The sequence below is a fragment of the Panthera pardus genome, unplaced genomic scaffold, assembly GCF_024362965.1.
Source record: "Panthera pardus isolate Hobbes unplaced genomic scaffold, ASM2436296v1 HiC_scaffold_11, whole genome shotgun sequence".
Taxonomy (NCBI): domain Eukaryota; kingdom Metazoa; phylum Chordata; class Mammalia; order Carnivora; family Felidae; genus Panthera; species Panthera pardus.
This window is the reverse complement of record NW_026526666.1, coordinates 7,491,995-7,519,527: the sequence shown is the minus strand read 5'-3', so window position 1 is coordinate 7,519,527 and position 27,533 is coordinate 7,491,995. Positions and strand designations below refer to the sequence as shown.

General features: G+C 47.2%; 1 protein-coding gene across 5 annotated transcripts in view; it reads right to left on the bottom strand.

The window, feature by feature from the left end:
• The window catches only part of IGSF3 (immunoglobulin superfamily member 3), a 92,883-nt gene that overhangs the window by 30,048 nt on the left and 35,302 nt on the right, over nt 1-27,533 (bottom strand). For 3 of the 5 annotated variants that reach the window (XM_019457970.2, XM_019457971.2, XM_019457972.2), the window contains exons 3-6: nt 8,898-9,275; nt 6,404-6,814; nt 2,287-2,676; nt 819-878 (exon numbers count right to left, since the gene is read on the bottom strand). In XM_019457970.2, coding sequence (XP_019313515.2) covers nt 819-878; nt 2,287-2,676; nt 6,404-6,814; nt 8,898-9,275 — 1,239 coding nt within the window. The remainder of the gene's footprint in view (nt 1-818; nt 879-2,286; nt 2,677-6,403; nt 6,815-8,897; nt 9,276-27,533) is intronic. The other 2 variants (XM_019457973.2, XM_019457974.2) reach the window with 2 other exon arrangements.

The window sequence follows — 27,533 nt, the reverse complement described above, 5'->3', positions numbered from 1 at the left end:
ATACCGGAGGAGGTAATTTACTTGTCATCATCAGTAATCATACTTCCTCTGTAGGCTAAAGACTCCTCCCCAGCATTATCATTCCATGTGGGGCATCAAAAGGACAACTCCGGCGTCAGGGGCGGGAAACCCCTTTGCTGGCCTCCAGCAGAAATATGACTTGCAGGGCGTCACCGCCATTCCCTACTGCCCCCCCACCCGGTGGACTCTTCCGTGAGCCCTGGCTTACGAATGATGAGGGCTGCTGTTTGGTGCTCTGTGGCTCCAGCAAAAGCCCAGAAGAATCGCACGGTTACAGGTGGTCCTATGAGAAGAAAAACCGTGCGGGCATCCCAGGCAGAGGCAAACACAGGTGCAGTGCGGTGTGGGCGCTGCCCCTTAGGACGAGGGACGGGCATTCCCAGGCCTGAGAAAAGGCGAGCTGACCAGTTAAAACTCTCTGGATGAAGTGAAAACTAGGACAGAACTAATGAGACTCTGACTGCATGTTCGCCAAATGAAATTTCAAATCAGGAGCCGGATGATGTAGCACAGGCTTAAGCGCAGAGCGGTGGGTCTGGAGTTAGAAGCAAATATTTCTAATGCAACGCACGCTCAACCACGAACGGAACCGGCCCAGCCGCGTCTCTGCACGGTGCTCTGGCTTCTTCGCTCACGGGATGGAGAGAACACTGGCCTCTACGGGGATTTGAGGAGTGGGAGCGGGGAAGGAAATGATATATGCAGAAGCACTCTGGGCTCTTGAGAGGAAAAGCGCCATTAAAATCCAAGGCATTATCACCATTACCGACGTGACCGTTGTTCTTTGGTAGACTTACCCAAGTGGCCTTGGGGCAGGATCTGGTGGTGCTGAGGGACTTTAACTACCCAGTTATCTGCTGGAAAAGCAATATAGCAGGCCACAGATCATCAAACAAGTTCTTGGAAGGGGTCGAGGGAAATCTCTTAGCACAAAAGATATAGGAAGTAAACAGCGTAGCTGCCCTTCACTGGATCCTTAACAATGAGGAATTAGTTGCAGATTTAAAAATAGAGAGTCCGTGGTTAAGGCAAGCACAAACCGACAGGAAAACAGTCAGGAGAATGGGCATTCAGTTCAACAATTTCAACTCTACAAATATTCAGCAAGCACCGACCCTATGCAAAGCACCATGCTAGGCATTGCAAAGAAAAAAAAAAGTCTAAGAAACAAAACAATGTCAAGATAATTAGGTGTGTGAGAGAGATTTAAAAAAAAAAACAAAAACAGAAGTACGAAAGAAAGGAACCCTGTTGGTGAGAAAAGAAAGAAGTAGGCAAGACCCTGTGTCTACTCTTTCCTTCTCGCTTGAAGAGAACTACATCAAAAACGTACAGGTGTAAATAAATATGTAAAGGGAATCATCACAAGGCTAGGGGAGAGAACAGTTTGAGTAGTTGAGAAAAGGTTAAAGGTTAGTTTTAAAACTTCCCTGTCTTGTTTAAAATCATGGCATTAAAAGTTTAATTCTCTTTTTACTAAAAACAGAACTAGGAGAGAATTGAGATGTTAATGAAAACATCCTGATACTATGGATGATTAAACACAACAGGAGCAAACACAGGTCGTGCCCGAGTCCCCAGCCACAACCGTCACCCACCCAGACCCAGACGAGGCCAGCTTACATGGAGGTGGGGGCCCACCAAGCATCCTTGGAAACTGGCTAAGCTTTAAAAGGAAGGCTATGCTCCAGGAAGACGTAAGAGGTCCCACCCACTGACTTTGAAAACACAATTTCAATAGGGAAGAGACATTTAGGGAAATGCCAACCCTTATACCCCCAAAACCCAGACAGCAAATCCTTTTTAATAATGTGCTCTCAGATTTAAAATCCTCCCACAAAAGGCCAACCCTCATAAGTGAGATTTCAAGGTAGGCCTCTACCCACTCCATCTGGGACTTAATTCCCACATGGGAGCCAACAGGCGTCCTGGATTCCTGATTTTCCTCCAAGCTGAGCTGGCAGTGCTGGTGTTGACAGAGGGCAGCCAGTGCTCAGATCTGGGATGCCCCCTCCAGCCTGCAGACATACCCCCGCGCTCTGCCTAACTGGGGGTTGCTAAGTGTGGGCAGGTGAGTGGAGAAGGGAGACAGGTGAACTGGTTTTGCCTGCCAGAGCTGACTTGAACCCTTGAGTTCCAAAAGCCCCGCCCTCCCCTCCCTCCCCCTCCCCCGCAGCTCATCTGTCCCCTGACTCCTCTTAAATGATGCCAGCTACAGACCAGACCACGGGGAGCAGAAGGAGACAGCACATCTTCTCTACTTACTGATGGGGAGGACGATGATGGGGATGTTCTTGGGCCGCTTGCTCTCCTTGTCGATGAATTCCCCGGTGACCGTTTTCTCTCTCTCTGTCACACGACAGTTGTATTTCCCGCTGTCATCCTGGCGGAGGTGATAGATCTTCAGCACAAAGACACTGTCACTCTCTTTGGCCACTTTCAGCTGGCCCCTGGCTTCCCGATGGGCAAATTCACTGTTGAGGACCGGCACTGCGTTGGGCCCCATGCTGGCAATGAGTGAGCTGTTGAAGGCCCAGGAGACGGCAAAGTAACGGTCGGGAACGTTCTGAGCCTCCAGGATGCATCTGAACTCCACCGGTTCACCCACCGTGTACAGCCGCTTCTCCGTTTCCAGCCGCACGGTGAACTCTTTGTCTAAGAAAACGAATTAACAAAACGATGGATGCCTTCTGGGTGAATGAGGGCCCCCGGCTAACCCAAGTGCACCAGCAAATTCCCACCCCCCATGCCTTCTTTACAGTGCCAACCACAGCACTTCCCCGCTTGTCTTCAGAGAAAAACCCAGAGTCTTCAGAGAAATTCCTGAGGGTCACAGACAGAACTCAAAGGCAGCTAGACCCAGACAGTCTAAGGGGCTTGTTACCTCAGTTAAGACGCGTGGGGGTCCGTCTGCAGCCTATGACGCAGAGGTCAACAAGGTCTATCATCCCTGACATCGCTTACCCAGGCCTACCCTTGATCTATATACTCCCAGAACCCCATGTAAGCAGCAGGATTGCAAACACTTTCTGCAAATGTTGTAGGACTCACCCCCACTGACACGTGAGACAAAATTACAGTGCTGACCCCAATCCTCATAAACGCTCAAAAAAATACATACACTGAAATATGGTCTCCACTGCCACATGGGTACTGGAAATCAGACACAGGTAAGACAACCCTTCACACAATTCCAAGGGCAAAGGGAAAACCAAAGTCTCTCCATGAGTTACCACCTGTCAGATAAAATCTCAAGAAAGATGGAGAGGGAAAATTTTTACCCACTTCCACCAAAAGCTAATGACCTCTGAAATGGACAATGAATCCAAGCACCCTTCAGAAAGCTGGGTGTCTGATCAGGAATGGGGGGGTACTCAAAGAAGGGCTCATCACCACTAACAGCATCCCACGCACAGTGAGACAGTGGAAGGCTCTCATGCCTCCCAGGTTCAGCCTCTAAGCTCTAAGATGCTCTAAGAGCTCTAAGCTCTCAGCCTCTAAGATGACGCATGGATGGTGCTTCACCTGCTAGCATCTCTCTCTCTAAGAGTCTGCATGCAGGACAGACTCCCTGACTAAAATCGACAGAAACAGAAGAAAAGACAACCAGCGCTGCCACCAGTGGGGAAGCAGAGGCTTTTAAGCAGGACATTGCACACTCTCGATAACTTTCCTTCCCCCTCCCTCCCTATCCCCATTCAAGGAATCACCCAGAGCCCTGGCCTCAGAGTTCCCAGGCAATCCCACGGATTGCCTTGCACAGTGATGCCCCCTACTCTGTCTCTAGCACTCACTTCGTGCCTTCCAGGCACTGCTACCGACCTGACCTTGGCCTTACAGCTCTCTCTTACCTGGTCTCTCCACATCAGACCCAACCTGCTTAATCAACCTCCACCTGGCCTCCATGGCTTTTTGCTTCTAGAACCCAGATCTAACTGTCATTCCTTCCTTTAAAATCTCTATTTCCCCTCTCTAAGTATCTGCAGCAGTGATTTTTAAGCATTCCTTGGTGGGGGGCGGGGGTGGTGCAGAGGCAAGGGACTTTGTTCCTACAAAACCTTGTGTCGCCCAATATAGACAGCATTTGGTTGAAGCAGGCGAGGGAACGCTGTGGCCCTCACACGCCTTCCTCCAGCACCTCCTGGCGCGCACAGACACATGGACACACACACACCTCCACGTGCAACCTCTCAGCCAGCTCTAAGGGCTTCCTAAGATCCCAAGAACAGCTTGCAAACACCTGGTCGGTGGAGTCAAGGCCAAGCTCCAGATCACAATATGTGGGGCTTCTGGCCGCCTTTCCTTCCTCTTCTCCTCATTCATTCCCAGGACACAAGCTCGCCCCACGCTGGACTCCTCTCTGCTTGCCAAACACAGCACACAATTTTGAGCCTTTATGCTTGTCCCTCTGACGCCTCTGCAGGCTTCAGATTTGGCTCAACTCACCAAACTCGTTGGCTTTCTTGGATTTGCCTTAATGCTCCCATCCAGGGAAAACTTAATGTTGCGAGACCACCCCCCAGTCACCGTGTCCCTGAGCGCTGGACGCACAATAGCATCGCAGCATTCAATACACTCTACTTAGCCACCGGCCTTCACATCCACACCTTCCCTGAGTGCAGCCTCCAAGAGGCGTTCATCTTTGAAACCCCGGTGCCACACCTTGAATGCAGCAGAGACATCTTAAATGTTTACTGAAATGAACTAAGAGAAGAACAAAGCTGGGGCTGCAACCATTGAACCCGAAGAGCCCAGAGGCACAGAGTAACACCATCAATTTTTTTTTTTTTTTCCAATCTGGTTTTCCCTTTGCTGGCTTCGTCTGAATACATTTGCTGGGCAAATGCAAAAAGTCCTAATCCCAAATTGGTAAGATTAAAATAAAGATTAACTGATGCAACCTAATTTAAAAGCATTAAGATTCAAAATTTGGTCCAGACTTTTGAAGCCGATCTTAAAACCATCCAGGAAGGGAAAGGATAAATATGAAATCAAGTGGCTTCCACAGATGTCTTAGTACTGGAAGATCCAGAAGCTGCTAAACGCTCTGGGTCCTGCAGAGCAGATAAAACACTCCCTTTCCGGGAGCCGACGCTTCTCATCAAAGCCCATCAGATGTCCAGAGAATCACTCCTGCCCTATCACCCGTGGAGCTGTGCTTGACGACACGAGTGGTGGTGGAATCGCCTGGACAGTGTACTGGAAATCCAGCTTCCCAGATCCCAGCCCAGGTGCCTGGTTCAGGAAAGCAGACTGTTGGGCAAGTTGGAAGCACTGCTCTACAGGGACCTATGAATGAGTGGCAAAAGACCAAGGCCACTGACTATATGTAGCAAATGGGAGTGTGATATTAAGGACAGGTCCCGAAGAGGAGACCCCACTGGCACCACAGCTCACCTGCTGCACTACACATCTCCAACGCCAGCCCCTCGCCAGAGGTGAGCGGCAACACAAGGAAGGTCCGCAGGCCACTGCTGTGCCTGATGATGGCACAATCACCACCCTGCAACCAAAGCCAGGGGACTGAAGGCTCATGGAGAGCCCTCCCCCAGCCCCGCGGAGGCAGCCAGCGACAGTGGTCGGCTTTGATCTGGAGCACAGCTGGACTCAGGGGCATGGGGAGCACAGTGTGAGACTGCGGGAGAATAATACGAGCAGGCAGGAAAGGAATCGGCTCATGGTGCTGCCATCTTCTTGCCCCAGCTATAAACATGTCACTTGACCTCCTCTTTCACCAGATTTATGGAAGAATCTGGCACTCACCAGGCTGGCCTTGCCAAACCCTCCCATGACCTCTCTCGGGAACCCCCACACAGCAATCTGCCCCTGGCATCTGTCCCACCACTGCCTGACCTCGCAGAACTTCTGAGGGACTCTGAAGGAATAGGCGATTAAGCATTTCGGAAATGGTAAAACACCACCAAAGACATATCATTAATATAAAAAAATAATAACTTAAGCCAAAATTTCTCTAGATCATAATTTCATACCTCTGGTGGAAGGCTCACAATCTCAAATGTCTTTCACAAACGAAACAGGACTGGTCCCCAAAACAGGCAACATCATCAAAGGGGGCAGACCAGTGTGGCTAATGGGGGAACCCAGTCATCAGACACAAACAGTTTATGTGACATCTCCCAGTTTTTAAAATGAATTTGTAATTCAAGGAAATATAAAATTCCAGGTAGGTCCAAGAAACCAGGTCTGTAAGCCAGACTCGGTCCGGGCTGCCCTCTCCAAGACTCACTAGTCGGTCAGATGGTACGTAGGTATCTGTACATTCCTAGGACTTTCAGAGGTCACCAGAGAAGGAGTTGGCACACCCTCCCAGCGTCTGACAACCCGCACCGTCAGGCAGAGAATGGGGACGAGAGAGACTGACCAGTGGGCTGGACGTTGACTACGGTTCCCTCGGAACGCTTTCGGGTCATGGCATACCACGAGCCATCCGGATCCTGGATCCACTCGGCAGCCTCACAGTAGAACTCGCCCTGGTCAGAGGGCCGCAGGTGGAAGACGGTGAGGCGGAAGGTGGTGCTCCCCAGCTTGTCCAGCCGTACCTCCCCCAGACTCTGCCTCTGCGCATAGTCGCTGCTGGAGTGAAGCACGAAATCTCGGCTCAGGGAAATCACCTCCACGGGCTTCTCGCCCCCTCTCTGCCGGAGCCAGGCCACAGACAGGTGGCTGTGCTGGAACGTCTCCGTGGCCACCTCACAAGTCAGCTCCAGAGGGTCCTGCTCCACTTTGTGCAGAGTCTGCGGTATGGCCGTGGTCTGCAGAGTGTCAGGGATCACTGCAACACAGAAGCATCCCGAGCACATGGTCACAAAGCCACAGAATCAGTCTCACACTCACGGGGGCCAGCTGCCCACCCCGCCCAGCCTTCGGCAATCACCGTGAGGCCGCAGGTGACCCCAGGTGGCACAGAAACAGAAGGGATTTTCTCTTTGGGTTTGGACTGCAATTTTTTGACACTTACCTGTTCGGTATTTTAATAACTTTTAGATAACAGGCGGGATGTATTTTGTTTCACGTACTAAACGAAGTCCCTGAAAATACTGCGTGAAACGAATTCTCTTTTTAAGCTCAGATGGTTTGCTTTGGTACCACTTCAGGATACTTTCACTTGGCTTCTGACCGATCTTCCAAAGGAAACAGTTCCTAGAAGTTTACATTTCTGTGTGCCCGGCTCACCTCCTCCCTGCTCGCCATCCCACCCCCACCTCCCCCCGACTCACGTCAGCAATGCATTGCTCTACGAAGGCTAGGTTTCAGAAAATCTTTTTGGTAGAGGAAAGCAAGAGCATCCTTGGTTGTCTGATAGGCTGGATTTTCATATAATTCATGTGTCAAAGTGGTCTGGGCTGGAAGAAGCCATAGTTTGGGCAAGCGAGGACGCTGCCTCTTGGCCACTTGGTCGGAACCGTACTCTGGAGACTAAACACAGCCCCTCTCGGCCTGATGGGGACACCCCAATGACAACCAGTGTGTGTTTCCTCAGCACACCCACCTCGGGCCTGGCTCTCGCAGGCCTCCTGATAGGACGTGGCAGGAACGGCGAGCTTGGCATGGAGGGCGGGGGGATTTCTGGGTGGACAGTGTGGGGCTGCAATGTTCACCCATGAGGACGGTCAACAATACCAAGGCTGTTCTGTCCTTCTGCCCCAAGTCTTAACTTTCCAGTTTTTATTATCACAACTATGCCTGGAGATCATGACTCGGGCAGAAAAAGAAGACCAGCCTCGATACTGGTGACCTTTCATGTCAGCAAGCATGGGGGCCCAGTGCCATCCACACCTAAATGTGTCCCCTCCCCTACCGCCAGCTCCCGTCTGAGCAAGGACCTACAGCCGTATCTGCTTCCTGACTGAGCAGTGCCCCCGGTGTCACTGAGCCGGTCCAAGGGCCTGCCATCTGCAAGCCCTTTCACTTCTCTTCCAGCTGATGTCCTATGCTCCGTCTTTCTCGTCATTTCTTCGGGCAACCACAGATGTCCTTGCCTTGTATCCCCTATCCCCTTTCACCAGCTACAGGGTCCGTTAGCCTTCTCTGAATTCTTTTTTTTTTTTTTTATGTTTATTTTTGAGAGAGAGACAGAGAGAGAGCGGGAGAGGGGCAGAGAGAGAGGGACAGAAGATCCCAAGCAGGCTCTGCACTGACAGCAGAGAGCCTGATGCGGGGCTCAAACTCACGAACTGTGAGACCGTGACCTGAGCTGAAGTCGGGACACTTAACTGACTGAGCCACTTAGGTGCCCCTTCCTTCTCTGAAATCTTAACACCTGCACTACAGTTTTCATAAGTTTTAGCCTCAACCTGCTATGTATTCACAAGCGAACCCACAACCTTTGTTCACTCATGCTAGGTGTTAACCACTCAAATGTGTGGGGAACTTTGGTCTTTTGGTTTTTTTTTTCAAGTGAAATAAAGTTGCACTATTAAAGAAGCGACTCGGTGTTATGGACTCCATGTTTATTTCCTCCCCTCCCCCCCCCCCAAATCCACATGGTAAATCCCAGTGGGTCCCACACACAGTGGTGTCTGGAGGTGAGGCCTCTGCGGGGGGTGATTAAGTCAGGAAGGTGGAACCCTCATGAATGGGATTAGTGCCCTTGGAAAGGGACCTCAGTGAGCTCTCTCATTCCCTTTCTGCCACGGGAGCAGACAATGAGAAGTCAGAAGTCGGCTACCCAGAAGAGGGCCTCCCCCGCCCAGAACCGACTGTGCCGGCACTTGGATCTTGGACTCGCAGCCTCCAGAACCGTGAGAAGTAAATGCCTGTTGCTGAAGCCACCCAGTCTGCGGTATTTTGTTAACAGCGGCCTGAGTGGACCTGCTCGGGTGGGACACCAGCCAAGGGAAACATCACCTCCTTACCTACTAGGTTCATCTTGGCACTGTAACTCCCAAAGTACCGCTCATCCGTGTTGGGTGTGTGGCACTCGTACTCCCCGGCATCCCGGGCCTGGAGATCGGTGATGTGCAACAAGGCCGAGTTCCCCTGGACCCTCTCCACGTAGATCTTCCCCCCACGGACGCGCTGGGTATAGATGGCATAAGGGAAGGAAGAGTCCACGGTGCTGACGATCTGGACCTCGCGCTCTGGGGCGGACGGCAGGTAAATGGACCACTGGAAATTCTGCTCAGCAGGCCCCTGGTAGCCACTCACGTTGCACCAGATGGTGATGTGGGAGCCCTCCGTGCGGTACAGGGGTCCTTCCTGGACGGCAACATGCCGCTGTGCCAGCACTATACCTGCGGGGGACACACACACAGGCTCGCTTACTCCTCAGACCAAGATGCATCGCAGGCAGCAATCTCCAAAGGCTTTGTTGTTTGTATGACATGGTAATATAAATAGCTTACTGGCCCTTTCGGAGGCGCTCTGTGATTTATAAATATTAATTAAAACACTCGGTGGTAAAGCTCTGTCCCTAATTTGCATATATGGAAATCGGATCGCGCAAAGTCGTGGTTCTGTTACTTATTCAACAGCTGACCCCTGGGAGTTTCATTTAGTCCCTCTGTTTGTCATCTGTGTGGCGGTTTTATATCTATTTATTAACGCTGTTTATAAAGTTTTTAATAAAACGAGCAGGAAAAGTTGAATCCCTGGCACACAGTCAGATGAAAACAAATAAAAGCAACCGTCTTGCAATCTGGGCCTGCAGGCAGGGAGGAGTCCCGGCACCCTTTCTTTGGAGCTGCAGCCTGTGTTTTCGAATGTGGCTACTCCCGGGACACCACGTGGAGGAGTGTGACTTACCTCCTCTACCCTCCTTGAATGGGGGCAGAGCTGAGCTCCTGCAGGCTGCAGCAGCTTTAAGTCGAGTGAGTGCCCCTGAGTGTGAATGTGCAGGGCTGAAGCGGATCCCTGCTGCCCAGATGCCCACACGTTGCCAATGGCAGGTGATGGGGGGCTGACAGTGCAGACCCATAACAAGGAAGCAAGCCTGCCCTTAGTATGGTGGCTCTGATTACCCACCAGTCCCCCTGCCTTCCACCTGGGATATGCTTCTCTGGGGTCCCCTCTGCCTCCTCCATGTTTTTCTTAACACGGTCTCCCCAGTAGACTCAGGGGTGAGGAAATATGGTGAGTTTCACTTCTCATTCCATGCCAGCCTAACGCTGATCCTGCCTGAGCTACTGAGCAGGTGGGAGGGGGCACATGCCCTTGGGCTTCCTTCCCTGAAGCAGCAGCAGCCGGGCACAGCAGCGAGGCAGGTGAGTTCTAGCCACAGCTCTGCCAGGAATTGGAGCAGGATGTGTCATCTGGGACAAGTTGCTTTTTCTTTCTAGACCTGAATCTCTTCAACCACAATATTATTTTTTTAATGTTTATTTACTTTTGAGAGAGACGGACAGACAGACAGAGTGTGAGTGAGGGAGGGGCAGAGAGAGAGAGAGACACAGAATCCACGAAGCAGGCTCCAGGCTCTGAGCTGTCAGCACAGAGCCCGATGTGGGGCTCAAACCCACAGACCGTGAGATCATGACCTGAGCTGATGTTGGACACAACTGACTGAGCCATCCAGGTGCCCCTAAAATGATTTCTAAGAAGGCTTGGGAGTAGACTAGCACATGTGCCAATGCTGACTTTGTCACTTCCTAGCTGTGACTCTGGATAAGTAACTTAACCTCCCCAAGCTTCAGTTTCCTCATCTGGAAGAAGGGCATAATTATGTGTGCCTCCCAGAGCTATCGAAAAGACTCAGTAAGAGAACATGTGCAAAGCCCCTGATACACAGTCCAGCCCACAAATACTCCTCCGTAAAGAGCCGCTAGCTAACCCTTTCTGGCTGGAACGTTCTGTAGCTCTGGATCCACAGGGTTTGGCCAGGGATCACCCAAGGACATTCCAACGGCCCCTTGACAATGACAGCATCTCTGGGCCACCCACAGCTGCAGCGCACTTCCACTCCGTGAAACCTTCCCTCTCCCCCTCTAGAAAGGAATCGCAGCTGCCCCCAGCGTAAACCTATCTGATGGGGGTCCAGCTGGTGAACAGCCGGTACAGCTCAAGTACTAGCAGGACGCAGCTCTAAGCCCAGTCCGGGGGCGCAGCTTGCAGGGGGAGGGGGGGCAGGGCTTGTACCTCAAAGCAAGCTGATCTAATCGACAAGATGACAGACTTTAAAACAGACCCTGCAAGGCAAGACCCGTGGCTTATGAACCGTAATTCACGGAGAATCTTTTCCCCCAAACGAAATCTTGCCCAGAACCTCATCTTGGCTTCAGCACCAGAAAGTGGGAACTGAAAAAATGAGGGGTGGGAACCGAATCAACAGATCATGGTGGTGTGTGAATTTACCCGATCCATTCTGTTTGACAGCATTGATTACGATATCGAAAGTCATTGAGAAGACAGCTCATTAGTTATTTTCAGTCTGTTAAAATGTAGTGTATAACATTTTGACTATGTGTACTCTTTTTATGACAACTTAAAATATCTATATGGTGACATTTAAATCAAATGTTTGCAGTTCTCTAGAAACGCAGAACTCTGAAAACAATGTAACTATAGTCATAACATTTAGGTCTCTTTGCACTTCAGCGTTCTGTTAACCAACAGCCACCACCACTCGTCGCCGCCCGCTGCAAAGAAGGCTGGAGGCAGGTCAGGAGCCAGCTTCTTCCTTGAAGACGCTACTTCTCAACCTTGCTCTACGGTACTATCACCAGGGAGCTTTACAAAATAGCAGGGCCTGGACCCCACCTGAGGGAACTGGGCATTCGCATTTCTAAAATGCCCAGTGCATGGCAGGGTCAGGAACTGCTCCTCCTGGGTGTCTCCACATAGTGGCAACCAGGTGTCCAAATGAGAAAACATGTCCTAACGTTCAAGCTCTCAGTGGCTTTCAGCTCCTTCCTTCTGCACACTCCACATCGATTTGGGTCAAGAAAGTTTCACTCTTTCCCAGTGACTGGGTGGACGGGCGGCCCATCAGACACTGGCTATTGTGAGGCAGTGCTGAGCTTACTCAGCCCCAGCCCGCATCCAACCCACAGACCTTCCCAAAGTGCTTGGTCCTTGGATAGTACACACCACCCCCTGAAAAGCAAACAGTGTTAAGTGGCATTAAGGAGCCAGGGCAGCGGGGTCAGAACAACTTGTCCAAGCCAGAAGCAGGTTATAAGCAGCACTGCCAAACAAACAAATAAGTACTGGGTTGTACTTGAGTCACACACATTCAGCTGCACCCATGTTTTCGTTATCTCCTTAATTTCCTTCCTGCCCCACAAAGGGCTTTTGACCCCTGAAGATAATGCCATTCTTAGGGAATGGACCCTAACATAGAAGTAAAAATTACCTTATTTTCCTCAGTCTTATTCCCTTTGTGCACCCCACCCTCCATAGTTCCTTCTCCAGCACTGCCCCTCACTTTCTGAGACTTCAAAGAGAACCAGGTCCCCTACCTGGGGCTCAGGCATCCCCTAACCTCATGGCCCCTCCCATCTTCCCTCTAAGGCTACAACAGAAGACTCCCCCTGGGCAGGGATCACCTTTTTTTTTTTAATTAATTTTTTTTCCTTTAGACATTCCTATACTTTTTGAATTCCTCTGCAACAAGCAAATATCACTTATGTAATTTAAAACAAAAGAACAAGTATTCACAGTATTATATAGAATTGAGCAGTATTATATAGAACTGCACCAAAAGCAGAAAAAGCGTAGAAGACAAAAATAAAAACAAAGAGCAAGGACAACAAATGCAAAACAGTGACGCATGTGGTATATACTAATCCAACTATATCAGTAATCACTTCGAATGTCAATCGCTGGTCTAAATGTGCCAACCAAAAGACAGGGATTGTTAGGGTGGATCTAAAAACAACCCAACTACATCTTATCTACAAGAAATCCACTCTAGATATACAGATGCGTGTAGATTAAAAGTAAACGGGTGGAGGAAAACACACCATGTGAACACTAACCAAAGGAAAGCGGGAGTCGCGACATTAATTTCAGACAGAGCAGATTTCAAAGTACAGAAAGTTATCACTGATGATGAAGGACATTACATAGTTCTCCACCAATTCTTAACACGTATGCACATAACAACAACATACTAGATGAGGCAAAAACTGAATAGAACTGTAAGGAGAAACAGATGAATTTGCTATCATAGCTGGTGACTTCGGTACACCTCTGTCAGAAATAGACAGACCTAACAAGCCGAGAATCAGTAAAGACATAGCTGAACTCAACACCATCAATCAACTGAATATAATGGACGACTATTGACCGCTTCATCCAACAACAGCAGAATACACATTCTTCTTAAGCTCACATGGAACATTCACCAAAACAGACCACATTCTGGGCCATAAAGCACACCTTAACAAATTGAAAAGATTAGAAATCATACACTGTCTGCTAGCAGACCACAATGGTATTAAGCTAGAAATCAATAACAGAAAAATAATTGGAAAATCCCGAACTGTGGATATCAAACAACACACTTCTAGAGAATACCTGGGTCACAGGAGAAATCTCAAGAGATATTTAAAAGTACAGTATTTTGAATTAAATGAAGATGAAAGCACAGCTTATCAAAATGTGTGATATTCAGGGAAAACAGTGCTTCAAGGGAAATTTTATAGTATTGAATGCATGTATTAGAAAAGAAGAAAGATGTTAATTTTTTTTTTACACATTTATTTATTTTTGAGAGACAGAGTGAGACACAGTGGGAGCAGGGGAGGGGCAGAGAGAGGAGACACAGAATTCAAAGCTCCAGGCTCCAGGCTCCGAGCAAGCGGTCAGCACAGAGCCTGACGTGGGGTTCAAACCCATGAACCGTGAGATCATGACCTGAACCGAAGTCGGATGCTCAACCAACTGAGCCACCCAGGCGCCCCAAAAAGAAGAGAGATCTCAAATCAGTAATGTAAATTTCCTCCTTAGGAAAATAGAAAATGAAAAGCAAACGAAGTCCAAAGTAAGCAGAAGAAATCACAAGAATCAGAGGAGAAATCAATGATATTGAAAACAGGAAATCAATAGAGAAAAATCAACAAAATCAAAAGCTGGTTCTTTGAATAGATCAATAAAATCAATAAGCCCCTAGCCAGACTAAGAAAAAAGAGAAAGGACACCAATTACTAATATCAAAAGTGAAAGAAAAGACATCACTACAGAGTCTGTGAAAATTAAAAGGATAATAAAGGAATCCTATGAACAATTCTGTGCCTACAAATTTGATAACCTAGATGAAATGGATCAATTCCTTGAAAGACACCATCTGTGAAAACTCAAACAAGGAATAGATGATTTCAATACACCTATACTTAAAGAAATCGAATCAATAATTAATAACCTTCCAAAGCAGAAAGCACCAGGCCTAGATAAATAAAAATAAATGGTAAATTTATTCACTGGTAAATTCTATTGAACATTTAAGGGAAAAAGTATAACAACTCTCTATAATCTCTTTCAGAAAATAGACAGATGGAATACTTCCTAACTCATTCTATGAGGCCAGCACTACCCTAATACTCACTAGACACAGGCATTCTAAGAAAACTACAGGTCAATACCTCTTATGAACACAGATGCAAAAATCCTCCAAAATATTAGCAAATCAAACTCAATGATTTACAGAAAGAATTATACACCAAGACCATGTGGGACTTATCCCAGATATGCAAGGCTGATTCAATATTTGAAAACCAATTAATGTAATCTAGCACATCAATGGGCTAAAAAGAAAAATCACATGATCATATCAATAGAAGGAGGAAAAGCATTTGACAAAATCCAAACACCATTCATTATAAAAACTCAGTAAACTAGGAATACGGGGGAGTTTTTCCAACTTGATAAAGAATATCTACAAAAATCCTATAGCTAACATCAGACCTAATGGTGAGAGACTCAAAGCTTCCCCACTAAGATCAAGTACAATGCAAGGATCTTCCTTCTTACAACTTCTTTTCAATATCATACTTCTCTTCAATATTATCAAGTCCTTGCTAATGCAGTAAGGCAAGTAAAGGAAATACAAGATATACAAATTAGGAAGGAAGAGAAAGAAACTGTCTTTGTTTGCAGATGACACGATTGTCTATATAAAAAAAATCTAAGGGAATTAACAAAAAAACAAACAAAACAAAACCCTAGAACAAATAAATGATGACAACAATACTGCAGAATATAAGGTTAATATATAAAGGTCAATTGCCTTCCATATACCAACAATGAATAGAGGAATTTGAAATTGAAAATAATATCATATACATTAGTACTGCCCAAAAATGAAATAGGTAGAAATCTAACAAAATGGTAAAGAACTAAATAAAATCAAAGAACTAAATCAAGGAACTAAATATATGGAAAAAAACTCAATGTTCTTAGATAAAAAGACTCAATATTGTCAAGATGTCAGTTCTTCCCAACTTTTATCTATAGGTCCAATGCAATCCCAATCAAAATCGCAGCAAGTTATTTTGTATATACCAACAACCTGATTCTAAATTTTATACAGAGAAGCAAGAGATCCAGAACAGCCAACACTGTATTGAAAGAGAAGAACAGAGTTGAAGGACTGAAACTACCCAACTTTAAGACTTACTATAGGGGCGCTTGGGTGGCTCAGTCGGTTGAGCGTCCGGCTTCGGCTCATGATCTCAGGGTTTGTGAGTCATGATCTCACGGTTTGATCTCACGGTTTGTGAGTTCGAGCCCCGCGTTGGGCTCTGTGCTGACAGCTCAGAGCCTGGAGCCTGCTTCAGATTATGTGTCTCCCTCTCTCTCTGCTCCTCCCCCACTTGTGCTCGCTCTCTCTCTCTCTCTCTCTCTCTCGCTCTCAAAAATAAGTAAACATTAAAAAAATTTTTTTAAAAATGACTTACTGTAAAGCCACAGTAATGAAACAGCACGGTAATGGAGAAAGAATGGACAAATAGATCAATGGATCAAAACAGAGACCACAGAAAGAGACTCCCATAAATACAGTGAAGTGATCTTACAAAGGGGCAAAGGCGATCCAATAGAGCAAAGGCAGTGTCTTGAGCAAATGGGGCTCACACAACCGTAACATCACATGCAAAAAAATAATAATAATCTAGACACAGGCCTTATACCCTTCACAGAAACTAACTAAAAACAAATCACAGATCAAAATGTAAACTGCAAAACTATAAAACTCCTAGAATATAACATAGGAGGAAGCCTAGATTAACTTGGGTACGGTGACGCCTTTTTAGATACAATACCAAGGGTATGATCCATGTAAGAAATAATTGATAAGCTAAGCTTCATCAAAATTAAACTTCTGTTCTGTGAAAGACAAAATCAAGAGAATTAGAAGACAAGTTGCTGGCTGGGAAAAAATATTTGCAAAAGACACATCTGATAAAAGACTGTTACCCAAAATATACAATAAACTCTTAAAACTCAAAAATAAGAAGAAGAAAAAAAAAAAACAACGGATTAAAAAAGGGGCTAGAGACCTTAACAGACACCTCACCAAAGAAGATATCAGATGGCAAGTAAGCATATAAAAGGATGCTCCACATCTCATATCCGCAGGGAAATATAAATGAAAACAACAAAAAGATACCATCACACACCTGTAAGAGTGGCCAAAATCTGGAACAATGACAACACCAAATGCTGGCAAGGATGTAGGGCTGGAGGAACTCTCATAGCTAGTGGGAATGCAAAATAATATAGCCATACTGGAAGACAGTGGGGGTTTCTAACAAAACTAAGCATACCCTTACCCTATGATCCAGCACTTGTGCTCCATGGCATTACCCAAAGGTGCTGAAAATGTTCGTTTATACAAACACCGGCTCATGAATGTTTATATCGGCTTTATTCCTAATTGTCAAAAGTTGGAAGCAGTCAAGATGTCCTTCAGTAGGCAAACAGATAAACTGTGGTACACCCAGACAACACAATACTATTCAGCATTAAAAAGAAATGAGCTTTCAAACCATGAAAAGACATGAAGGAACTTTAAATACATAGTATTAAATGACAGAAACCAATTAAAAAGAAGGCTTTATAAGAATCCAACTATATGGCATTCTAGAAAAGGCAAAACCATGGAGGTGATAAAAAGACCAGTGGTTGCAGAGGGTGGGGAGATGAACAGGCAGAGCACAGAGAATTTTAGGGCAGTGAAAATACTTTGTGTGATATTGTAATGATGGGCACATTTTATTATACATTTATCCAAACCCACAGAATGTACTACAAGAAGAATGAACCACAGGGTAAACTATGGGCTTCAGGTGATGATGATGTGTCAGTACAGGTACATCCCTGGTAACAAATGTACCACTCTGACAAGTGATGTTGATAATGCATGATGCCATTGTGTGCGGAGGCAGGGGCATATGGGAAACTTCTGCATCTTCCTCTCAATTTTGTTGTAAACCTAAAAAAGTTTAAGAGAAAATACTGGGTAATAGGATGGCAAGTGATTTTTATTTTCTTCTTTACATTTTACTCCCTCCCAACCTCCATCCTCTGCAAAGAGTATGTTCTAGTTATAGACGTAGGAAAAAAAATTTTAACCAAAAATAAAAATAAGGTATGATTGCTGTATAAAATTTCTTCTTTATTGACTAACACGGTATAATAGAAAATATGTATTTGGTCTTTGTCCCTGGTATGTGGCTCAGAGCTTTGAAAACCCTTGGAATTTCTTGAGTGATAGAAACGTGTTTTGTCATTCATAAAGAGCCTCTTTTTCCCCTAAGGGGTTATGCTAATGATTCAAGGTGGGCCTGTAGACACTTTCAAGAGTGGAGCTGGCCTTCCTTAAAGGGTTGAAAATATCAACCCCACCCCCCAAACTCCAGGAAGAGATAGGTACTAGAGTGAGCTCAAACACCAACGACCAATGATTTAATCAACCATGCCCATGCAATGAAACCCCCATATAGAAACCCTAAATGACAGGGTTAGGAAAACCTCCAGGTCAATGTGCAGGGACGGTGACGCACATGGAGAGGACCAGAGGTCACCCTCCATACCTTACCCTATGCACTCATTAGAGCTGACCTGTGCGACCAATAGGAAATGCAGAAATAATGGAGTTTGACTTCCAGGGCTAGGCCATAGTCAACAGGGTTTCTGCCTTGCTCTCTGGGATCACATGCACCATGTCATGAGGACATCAAAGCAGCCTTCTGGGCAGATCTACCTGAGGCCTCCTTCCAACAACCAGCATTTAACTGAGCCACCCGGGAAGTGGGTCTTCAAGGCCAGCCAAGATGACTGCAACCCCAACCCCCCCCCCCCCGGGGGGGCACAGAGTGAGAGCCACCCAGTTAAGATGCTCTGAAACTGTATGAGATAACGTTTACTGTTTGTGTGTGTGTGTGTGTTGTTTGTTGACTTTTTGTATCATTTTAAGAATTTTATCGACAACTGCCATAATTACTGCTTTCACAGAGCGCACATAGCTTCTCCGATCAAAATCCTTTTTTGGAAGACTACATTTTTTTTAAGAACAATTTTAGGTTTACAATAAAATCGAGAAGAACTTACTGTTGTTTTAAGCCTTAAGTTCTGGGGTAATTTGTTTTGTACCAGTATATGACTAATATTGACACCTGTGAGCCCTACAGTTAATGAAAAATTGTGTCCTATGCCCGTGTATGTGTTTTCTGGAAAAAGGGTCCATAAATTTTAAGATTCTGAAAGCGATTCAACACCCAGAAAAAAAGATTAAGAATATTGCTTTGGACAGTCCATGGTCATTAGGACAGGCCATGTCCTTTTAGATTTAGTTGTGACAGTCTCCAGTCACATAAACAAATGCATGGCATCGCTTAGCTAGCTTTTCAAGATACTACATGTCCAAGGATGCTCTCACTTCTTCCTCTGTACTAAGTCCTAGATGAACCTAGCTAGGGGCAGTATGACTCAGGAGTTAGTGACAAGGAGGGGTCACTGGGCCCGCGAAAACTAGCTTCTCATGCATTTTTTAGAATATGCCGGGGCTCAGTGAAGCCACATCGCTAGGCACGGGACCCAACGGCTATGTTTAAGAAGCATGACTGAGCATGTCAAGGTGACAAAGGATCTAGCTCACCATTCCACACCTGCTCTTCCAGTGTGGCCTCTCCAGTCATCAGAGCTCACTCAGCACCCAGCCGGGACAAATTCCGCCATGCTAGTATGTTTCCGTATCCATAAAATGGGAATCATGTAATGTACCATCCAGTGATCTCACAGGCAACCCCAGAGATCAAATAATATTGCGAAAGCCACCAAACAAATATTTCAAGAGTCCCCTTTCTTTCTACCCACATGAGATCATCTAAACAGAGGAAAAATCTTTGGAAGTATGAGCGCATAAAAGGAGCACTGATGTTCAACTTTTGGTTAAAAATGCGAAACTGCATATATAGTAAAATTATGTTTAAAAAAAAATCTACCTAGAAAACCGACCGAAGAAAACATAATGATGCTAGGCTGAATCTTTGAGTGGTGAGAATACGGGTGACTTTCCCTTTCTCTTCTTTTTATTTTCCCATTATTTTATTATTTTTTAATTTTTTTAAATGTTTATTTTTGAGAGAGAAATGGAGCATGAGTGGGGGAGGGCAGAAAGAGAGGAAGACACAGAATTCAAAGTAAGGTCCAGGCTCCGAGCTGTCAGCACAGAGCCCGACATGGGGCTCGAACTTGTGAATTGCAAGATCATGACCTGAGCTGAAGTCGGACGCCTAGCCGCCTGAGCCACCCAAGCGCCTCTCCCATTATTTTAAATAAGCAAGTATGTTTTGCTTTAAAATGAAGATAAATGATGATAGTGATCAGCACTTTAGTGTGCCAGACACTACCCTAACTGTTCTGCATCCATCATCTCATTTAATCCTCACGCTACGAAAGGTCAAAGTCATTAGAGCCACATTTACCAGATGAGGAGATGCCCTTCAAGGTTCAGTCACCTTCTCCAAGACCACGAACATGACTAATACTTTTCTCAGTCTGTGGCTCATGCTGAATGTGCCAGGTAAACATTAGTGATAAGTGAGGATAAACCACTGGGTTTTCTTGCCAACCTGGCCCTAAAGACTATGATGGGGAATCTGTACAGCCCTCAAGTTTAAAATGCCAAACAGACCCTCCACGGAGCAGAGACTGGGCTGCATAAAAGCTTCACGGAACACAAGTGCCTGGGAGAGAGCAGTCAGGAAGGCCACTCCAGGAATGGACAAGGTCTGGGCATCCCCACTTTTTAGCCTTCAGCCTAGGGAGGACAACAAGTGGCGTGAGCTTGAAGAACCTCCATGTGATCTCCTTCTGGACGAGGGGACAGACAGACACAAAGCTTGGCCCTTGCCAACAAGAGCCAGCACTTGCTGGATGAGGTACAAAGTCTGTTCAAGTGCCTTATGTGTATTAACTAATGTCAATGTTCACAGCGACTCTATGAAGTCTATACTCTTACTAGTGACTTCACTTTACAGACACAGAGCCCCAGGCAAGCGGTGGGGGAAGCCGGTCAATGAAGTCAGGCTGGAGACACCCATGAAAGGTGCATCACGAAAAGCACCTTCACAAAGAAGGTCCTACTAGGCCAATGTCACCACCCACTCTAGGCGCCCTAACCAAGGTGTGGGCACGCACACACAGACCCCCATACCCACAGGGAAGCCACAGAACCAGGATGGCCGTGTGCTTAGCTTCCCAAGACCATAGGCACAAACACCTCAGTACCACCAAAACCATTCCCTGAGACAGCCACGGACTCCTATGTGCTATGTGTGGTGCCACAACCCGGAACAGACCTGAAGGATCTAATTCCAGAATTTTCTCCCTCCTTGACCTCTCACAGCATTAGCTGGTTACTTAACCTCTCTGTGCCTCAGTATCCTCATCTGTAAAGAGATACAATCTTCACCACATTGTTGAAGGATTAAGTGAGTTCCCCCTTTAAAACTCTTAATACGTGGCCCATAATAAGTGCTCAATAGGCATGAAGCCACCAGTGCAGGAGTAGCCACAGTGCTAAATGCTATTAGCTCTAGCTACGGAACTAATTTCTCCCAGGGCAGAAAGGTGTGTTTTCCAAACACCACTTAACAATATCTCCTGTCCCGGGCGCCTGGGTAGCTCAGTTGGTTGAGCGTCCGACTTCGGCTCAGGTCAGGAGCTCTTGATTTTGGCTCGGGTCATGATTTCATGGTTTGTGAGACTGAGCCCTGCATCGGGCTCTGCGTTGACAGCACGGAGCCTGCTTAGGTTTCTCTCTCTCTCCCTTGCTCTTTGGCCCTCCACCGCTCAAAATAAATAAACTTAAAAAAAAAAAAAAAATAAGAACTTTGGGCACCAGGGTGGCTCAGTCGGTTAAGCATCCAGCTTCGGCTCAGGTCATGATCTCACAGTTCGTGAGTTCGAGCCCCACATTGGGCTCTGTGTTGACAGCTCAGAGCCTGGAGCCTGCTTTGGATTCTATGTCTCCCTCTCTCCCTGCCCCTCCCCTGCTCACTCGCGCTCGCACTCGCGCTCTCTCTCTCTCTCTCTCTCTCTCAAAAATAAAGAAGTAAACATTTTTAAAAAAAAATCTCCTGTCCCATGAGCTCTTCTTCAATGTGACCATGCCATCAGAGATGGAGCTTAATTCCCTGCCCTTTGAACCTGGACGGGCTCGTGACCCTGTGAATGTCAGAGTAAGATCATAAACAGTGATGCAGCTTCTGCTCTGCTACCTAGTGTCCGTGCCACTGTGTAAGAATTTTGGCTGCCATGCTGTGAGGAAGCCCAAGACACATGGGTAGGGTGCTCCTGTCCAGAGCCCGAAAGACCTTGCCATCCACAGCCAGCACCACTGCCAAGCCCTCCTATGATTCCTCAGCTGCAAGCAGCCTCCTGGCCTTGGAATCTTCCCAGCTGAGACCTCAGACACTGGGGAACAGAGAGTAGCCATTCCTGCCATGCCCGCCCAAATTCCTGACCCACAGACTCCACGAGAATAAATAGTTGTTTTCAGCAACTGAGCTTTGGAGTAATCGGTTACATGGCAAAGACAACTGGGACATACACTACACTTTCAACCATTTTTTGAGTACCTATTAGATGAAGGGTACTGGGCCAGAAACAGAGAGAGATTAATCAGATACAGCTTTATGCTAAGTTGACAATCCCAGAGGAAATACGCATAACTGATCGTTGTTATACAACAGGATGTGACGTCAGTGAGGGGCAAAGTGCAAGGTTAAGAGCCCTCAGAAGGAGAGAGTAGGTCCAAAAAGACTTCGTGGAAGTAGGGGTATTTGAGTTGGGTCCTGAAGGATGGGAGGGAAAGTTCACGCCACACTAAAAACACTCTAGTGTATTCTAGGACCAGCAAGAAGTTTGCCAAGGGCTCTTGTCACATGGCTGAAGGGTCCATGAGTGCCAGGTGGGAAAGGGCACTGAAAGGCATGTTAATAAAGTCAAACCTGTCCTCTGGGACAGGGGAAGTGGAAAAAGAGGCTAGCGGAAGAAAGGGAAGGTCACAGATCAGAGTTGTGTTTTTGAGTCATTACTCTGGTGACAGGTAGAGGACAGAGCAGAGGGCAGGACTAGAAGCAGGGAGACCAAATTCAGTCAAGTGAGACAAGATGAGGGCCTGGCCTGGTTTTAAGGTCAAGGACAAAAATACCACTCAGGGTATTTTTTCCCTCTTTCCTTCTTCTCCTTTTTTTTTTGGTTTAAATCCCCAGTGGTACCTAAAATAGAGCTCGTCCAAAGATGATGATTAATTAATGTTAAATTATTGATGCCACTTCTAAGAAGGTGTGACTACCAGCTACAGGACCAGCAAAGACGGCAAACACGACGATTCCCTTCACCCCAAACCGACCTTGATCTCCGTGATACGTGCACTGCTGAGTCATGACAAGGCTGCTTCGCTGTCTGCGTTAGGGCTTGGGTGAGCAAGCCCCGGGGCTGGGTCCTTGCTCCCAAGCTGCTGCCTCATTTCTCATTACTGAACTTGAAGATGCCACCTTAGAAGACTGAACTGTGACTTCAAAAATGCTTGAAACATCCGAATATTTACTTAAGTTAGAATATTTAAACCATTTTAATGAAAATACTATAAGCCTTCAATCTCTTCCAACTACCAGCTGTCATCCTGCTTCCCCCCACGATTTCCCCAGAGATTTGGCATGATTTAGGGATGATATATCACTCCAGACTCTTTTATAAAATCCATTCACATACAGATATATATCTATGTATATATAATCATTGAAAATATACAGTATCAGTCACCACTTTTTCATATAAACACTTTGGTTCCATACACATTCCTTGGTTTTGCTCCTCAGTGTTTTTGACATTAAACATAATTCTAGCTCCTTCCTTTTATATAGGTGTATAGTACCCCCTCCTGGAATTACACCACATTTTATTTATTCCCTTATTGATGGATATTAGCTTAATTTCTTTCTTCTTTTTTTTTTTTTTTTTTTTTTTTTTTGCTATAACCAACATGCCCTTCTCTTTCCACATGCCTCCTACTGTAATAGCACTCCAACCGGTCCTAAGGGATATGTGCTCCTTGCTCACTGACCTAAGTCCCTTGGTTTGGAGCTGAACTAACCTACTTCTCTTGAGATTTTGCAGATCACTGGCCTTGACGAGTGAAGGACCCGACTTTCCCAGAAGATAAGGTCTGACTACAATGGAAAACAGCTGTGGCTGATGCCAGCACATCTGTCCAGGGTCATGTCCACCTAGGACTACCTGCCAGGGCACCTGTTTCTCCTGCACGGAACACCCCCCTCTCTTTTCCTCTGACTTCCCCTTTAAACCACTCCAGCTTTGCCTGGCTGTGGAAGATGGTCTTTGAGACGTGAGTCCACCACCCTCGCAGGTTTCCAGCTTCCTGAATAAAGCAAGCTTTCCTCTCCCGCCCTCACTTGCCTCTCAACTATTGATTTTCGAGCATCAGGCAGCTGAACTTGAATTCAAAACCTGTTCTCTGTCTAGGAACACTATCTCTTTGCCTTTTCCTTGCCCGAATTTGTACACCCCTCCAGCTTCTCTCTCCTTAACCATTTAACCCACAGGGAAGACCAGAGCAATTCTTAGACGTCCATGGCTCTTTCGCCCCATGACAAGCTTGGCACCAGGACCAGTCCCAAGGACCAGACCTCCCTCTTCTTCCTCAGCCCCCCTCTCCTGTCACTCAGCCCTCGCCACGACCCTCCACTCCCAGAAAAGGTAGGGCTGATGCCCCCGAGTCCCACCCACCCTCTCATACTCCTCACCTGTGGCCCCCTTGCCCCCATCCTAAGGATGGCACAGCATGGAAACGGCGTCTGGAAAGGAGACAGGGGAGCTGTGCAGCCTGCCCTGACCCAATCATGCCCACAGCGCAGGTAACAGACCCTTTTCCCAACTCCACCGGGACTCAAGGCGGCATATCCAATGGAAAATGCTTATAACTGAACATAAGTACCAGTATTTGCCTTCTGTTTTCTGGAGGAGGAAAAAAAAAAATTAAAAGATGGAATCAGATTACTTGCCTGTAAATGCTTTCCCTGTAATTACCCTAGTACCTACTGACCACTGTTTCCTTCCATCCGGTTTCAAAGATAACAGAAATGGGTGGAGTGTGGTCATCAGCGTCAGGCTGATTTCTTTTTAGTAAGAGGCCACCTCACGGCACAGCTCCCCGGTCAAGTCTGGTGGCCTCGGAACCACAAACTTCACGTGCGTTCCAGCAAAAGAACCCTCACTTGGGGCCAGCAAAGGCCTGCTCCTTCTCACAAGCATGCATTTCATAACTGTTGCTGCTGACACTATTTTAGGGGGCCTTTCTGGACCTGAGATGCCCCAGTGTCTCCAAGTTCTCAGGCCGATTGAGAGGTATGTGCTGATCTCCAAACAGTCTCTTTACTGGCCACTACCACCATCCCACACGAGGAAAAGAAAGACGCCTCCTTGGTTCCCGTCACGCCCTGTCACCTGGCTCTTCCTCCTAGAAGCTGGCAGGCTTCTATGTCCCCCTTGATGCTCTAGTGGCCCCAGGAGGAGGAGGAAGCTAAGCCCACATATTTCCTGAAAAAACGCCACAAGGGTTCCTTCAGGCAGCATTAGGATGTTACCTCTCTGATGCAGAAGCCTTGAGGGGCTTGTCCAGTGCATCAGGAATAAGACCAAGTCCTGGATGTGAACCGGTACCCGTGGCTATGGCTTCAGGAGGCTGTGCCGTGTCCCTCGACACAATGTCCCCCTACCCTGTTCTCTCCCGACGCCAAGGCCATGGAGACACAGAGGTGAGAAATGGGGGATATCCAGTTGCCAAGAACACACAGGTTTCCAGTGGGTGGTCTTCAGGGGGCCCTCAGGCTTCCTACTGTTTCCCCAGTTTCCTACTCTGGGTGCAGCCCCTCTGGCTCCCCCTCAGTGTTCACTCCTTGTACGAACCACTAGTGCTATTCTCCCAACTCCGCCCAAGGCCGCAGTCTTCTCCCCACATTCTCTTGGCCTTCTGGAGGTCATGCTGTGACACTTAGCAGGAATCTGAGCTGCTATCTGTGCACACCCTGAGCTCAGTGCTTGGGGCTTGGTAGACGCTTCAGTAAATGTTACTGATGGATGAGCCTACGAGCCAACGAGTCCAGCAGGCTCCAAGGCTACACTTCTCTAAAGTTAGGAAAAGCCCGGAACACCCACCTTCAGTTCTAGAGGTTCCCGGCAGCTCTCTCTGGGAGCCAGGGCTGGCTTTGCAGGACAGCGAGGGAGGGACAGTGAGAGAAGCAGATGGGTTGGCAGCAGAGATGACCATCCTCCTGACCATGACCATCCCCACACACATGGGCCACCTCTTGGATGTTAGTCAGATAATCACAAGAAGCTGAGCGCAGGGGCCCATTTGACTAACTCAAGTGGCAGTGGCGGGGTCGGGGGGGGGGGGGCAGTGAAGAAGGGGGGTTGACAAGCCATATTGTGGAAGTTCAAAACAACCCAAGAGTATGGGTCGTGGATCTTGGAAAGCCCGGAACTGGAGACCCATGTGACCTAGGCCCTCCTCTATTCAAGGATGGGCTTCCTTTACTTGGCCAAAGTTTCTGTGCTCCAACAATTCAGTTCACATATGCCTATTATTACTGTATACTCACAACATCCCACTATGGCTCTTGGTACAAAATCCCCAGACACTAACCTCAAAGGCTTAGTTGTGGATTTGGGGACCATTTATGATACACACTTGACCAGATTGACAAGCCAGACTTGACCAGATAGGCTTCTGTATTCCATTACTTGACATAATACCACTGCCCCCTTGGTCCTTGTTGTATACAAGGCAGCAGGAACCATGGGGGAGGCGGCAACCCCCTGTTTCAAGCATGAGTGGCCAGGGATCCTGAAATATGTCTAGCACACCAATAAAGCACCAACATCCACACTCAACTAAAAATTAATAGTCAAGTGCATGGACACTGCCTCTGGGGATTTTCCCAAGCACCTGTTACCTTATCATAATAATTCCTGGCCATTCCTCCTCTCTCAGCTTTGACTTTCATTGTTGGTGGTTCCGTGTCTTGCACTTTGCCCTTCTCTGTGGGCAGTCCTTGGGTTGCATATTTTTCCAGTTTAATTCAAGGAACATGCTTTGAGCATGACTATCACCAGGTAGCCAGCAGCGGGTCCCCTGCTTGTTCTTACTGGGGAGCACAGACACACAAAGGAGAACCGTGGAGGTGAAGGTTAATTCTGCAGCAGCCCAGGGACAAGACAGCAGCAGCCCCGGGGATTTCTGAACATAGCCCTGGAAGGTATGTGGGGCTGTGCTGGGAGAGAGCAGAGGGGATTCCAAAGGGGGACAGAACATGGAGCAGGGGTGGGGTGGGGTGGGGCGCTTGCAGAAGCAGGGAGAGGTCCACTGAGCGAGGCTCTATTACGTAAATTATGGCCCTTCCCCTGTGGCGAAATACTACAAAGCCATCAAAAATCATAGGGAAATATTATGAACACCTAAAATGCTGAGGGCGCCTGGGTGGCTCAGTCGGCTGAGGGTCCAACTTTGGCTCAAGTCATGATCTCACGGTTCATGAGTTCGAGCCCCACATCGGGCTCTGTGCTGACGGCTCCGAGCCTGGAGCCTGCTTCAGATTCTGTGTCTCCCTCTCTCTCTCTGCCCCTCCCCCACTCACACTCTGTCCCTCTCTCTCTTAAAAATAAACATTAAATAAATAAATAAAATAAAATGTTGAAAGCCTATTACAAAGTAAAGGAGGAAAAGGCTCTAAAGGGTTTGAAAGTGTTTTTGTAAGGAACCCCCCCACGCCCCGTATCCCGCTATGTATGTGTGGGGAAAGAACCGGGCTCATCTGCAGGAAAACGCTAAAGGACAGTAGGGTCACAAGCGACAGTTTTTCTTTGCATGTCGTGCTCCCTAAGCATTCTACACTCTGCATGGATTACACTTGGAAAGGCATTCTCAGACCGCTTTCCCCCTCACCCCCCAAAAAAGGAGTCGAAGAGGAGTGAATGCTTTTGTGCAGATGAGTCTGAGGTTGTGTGATGGGGGGGAGGGAGGGGGT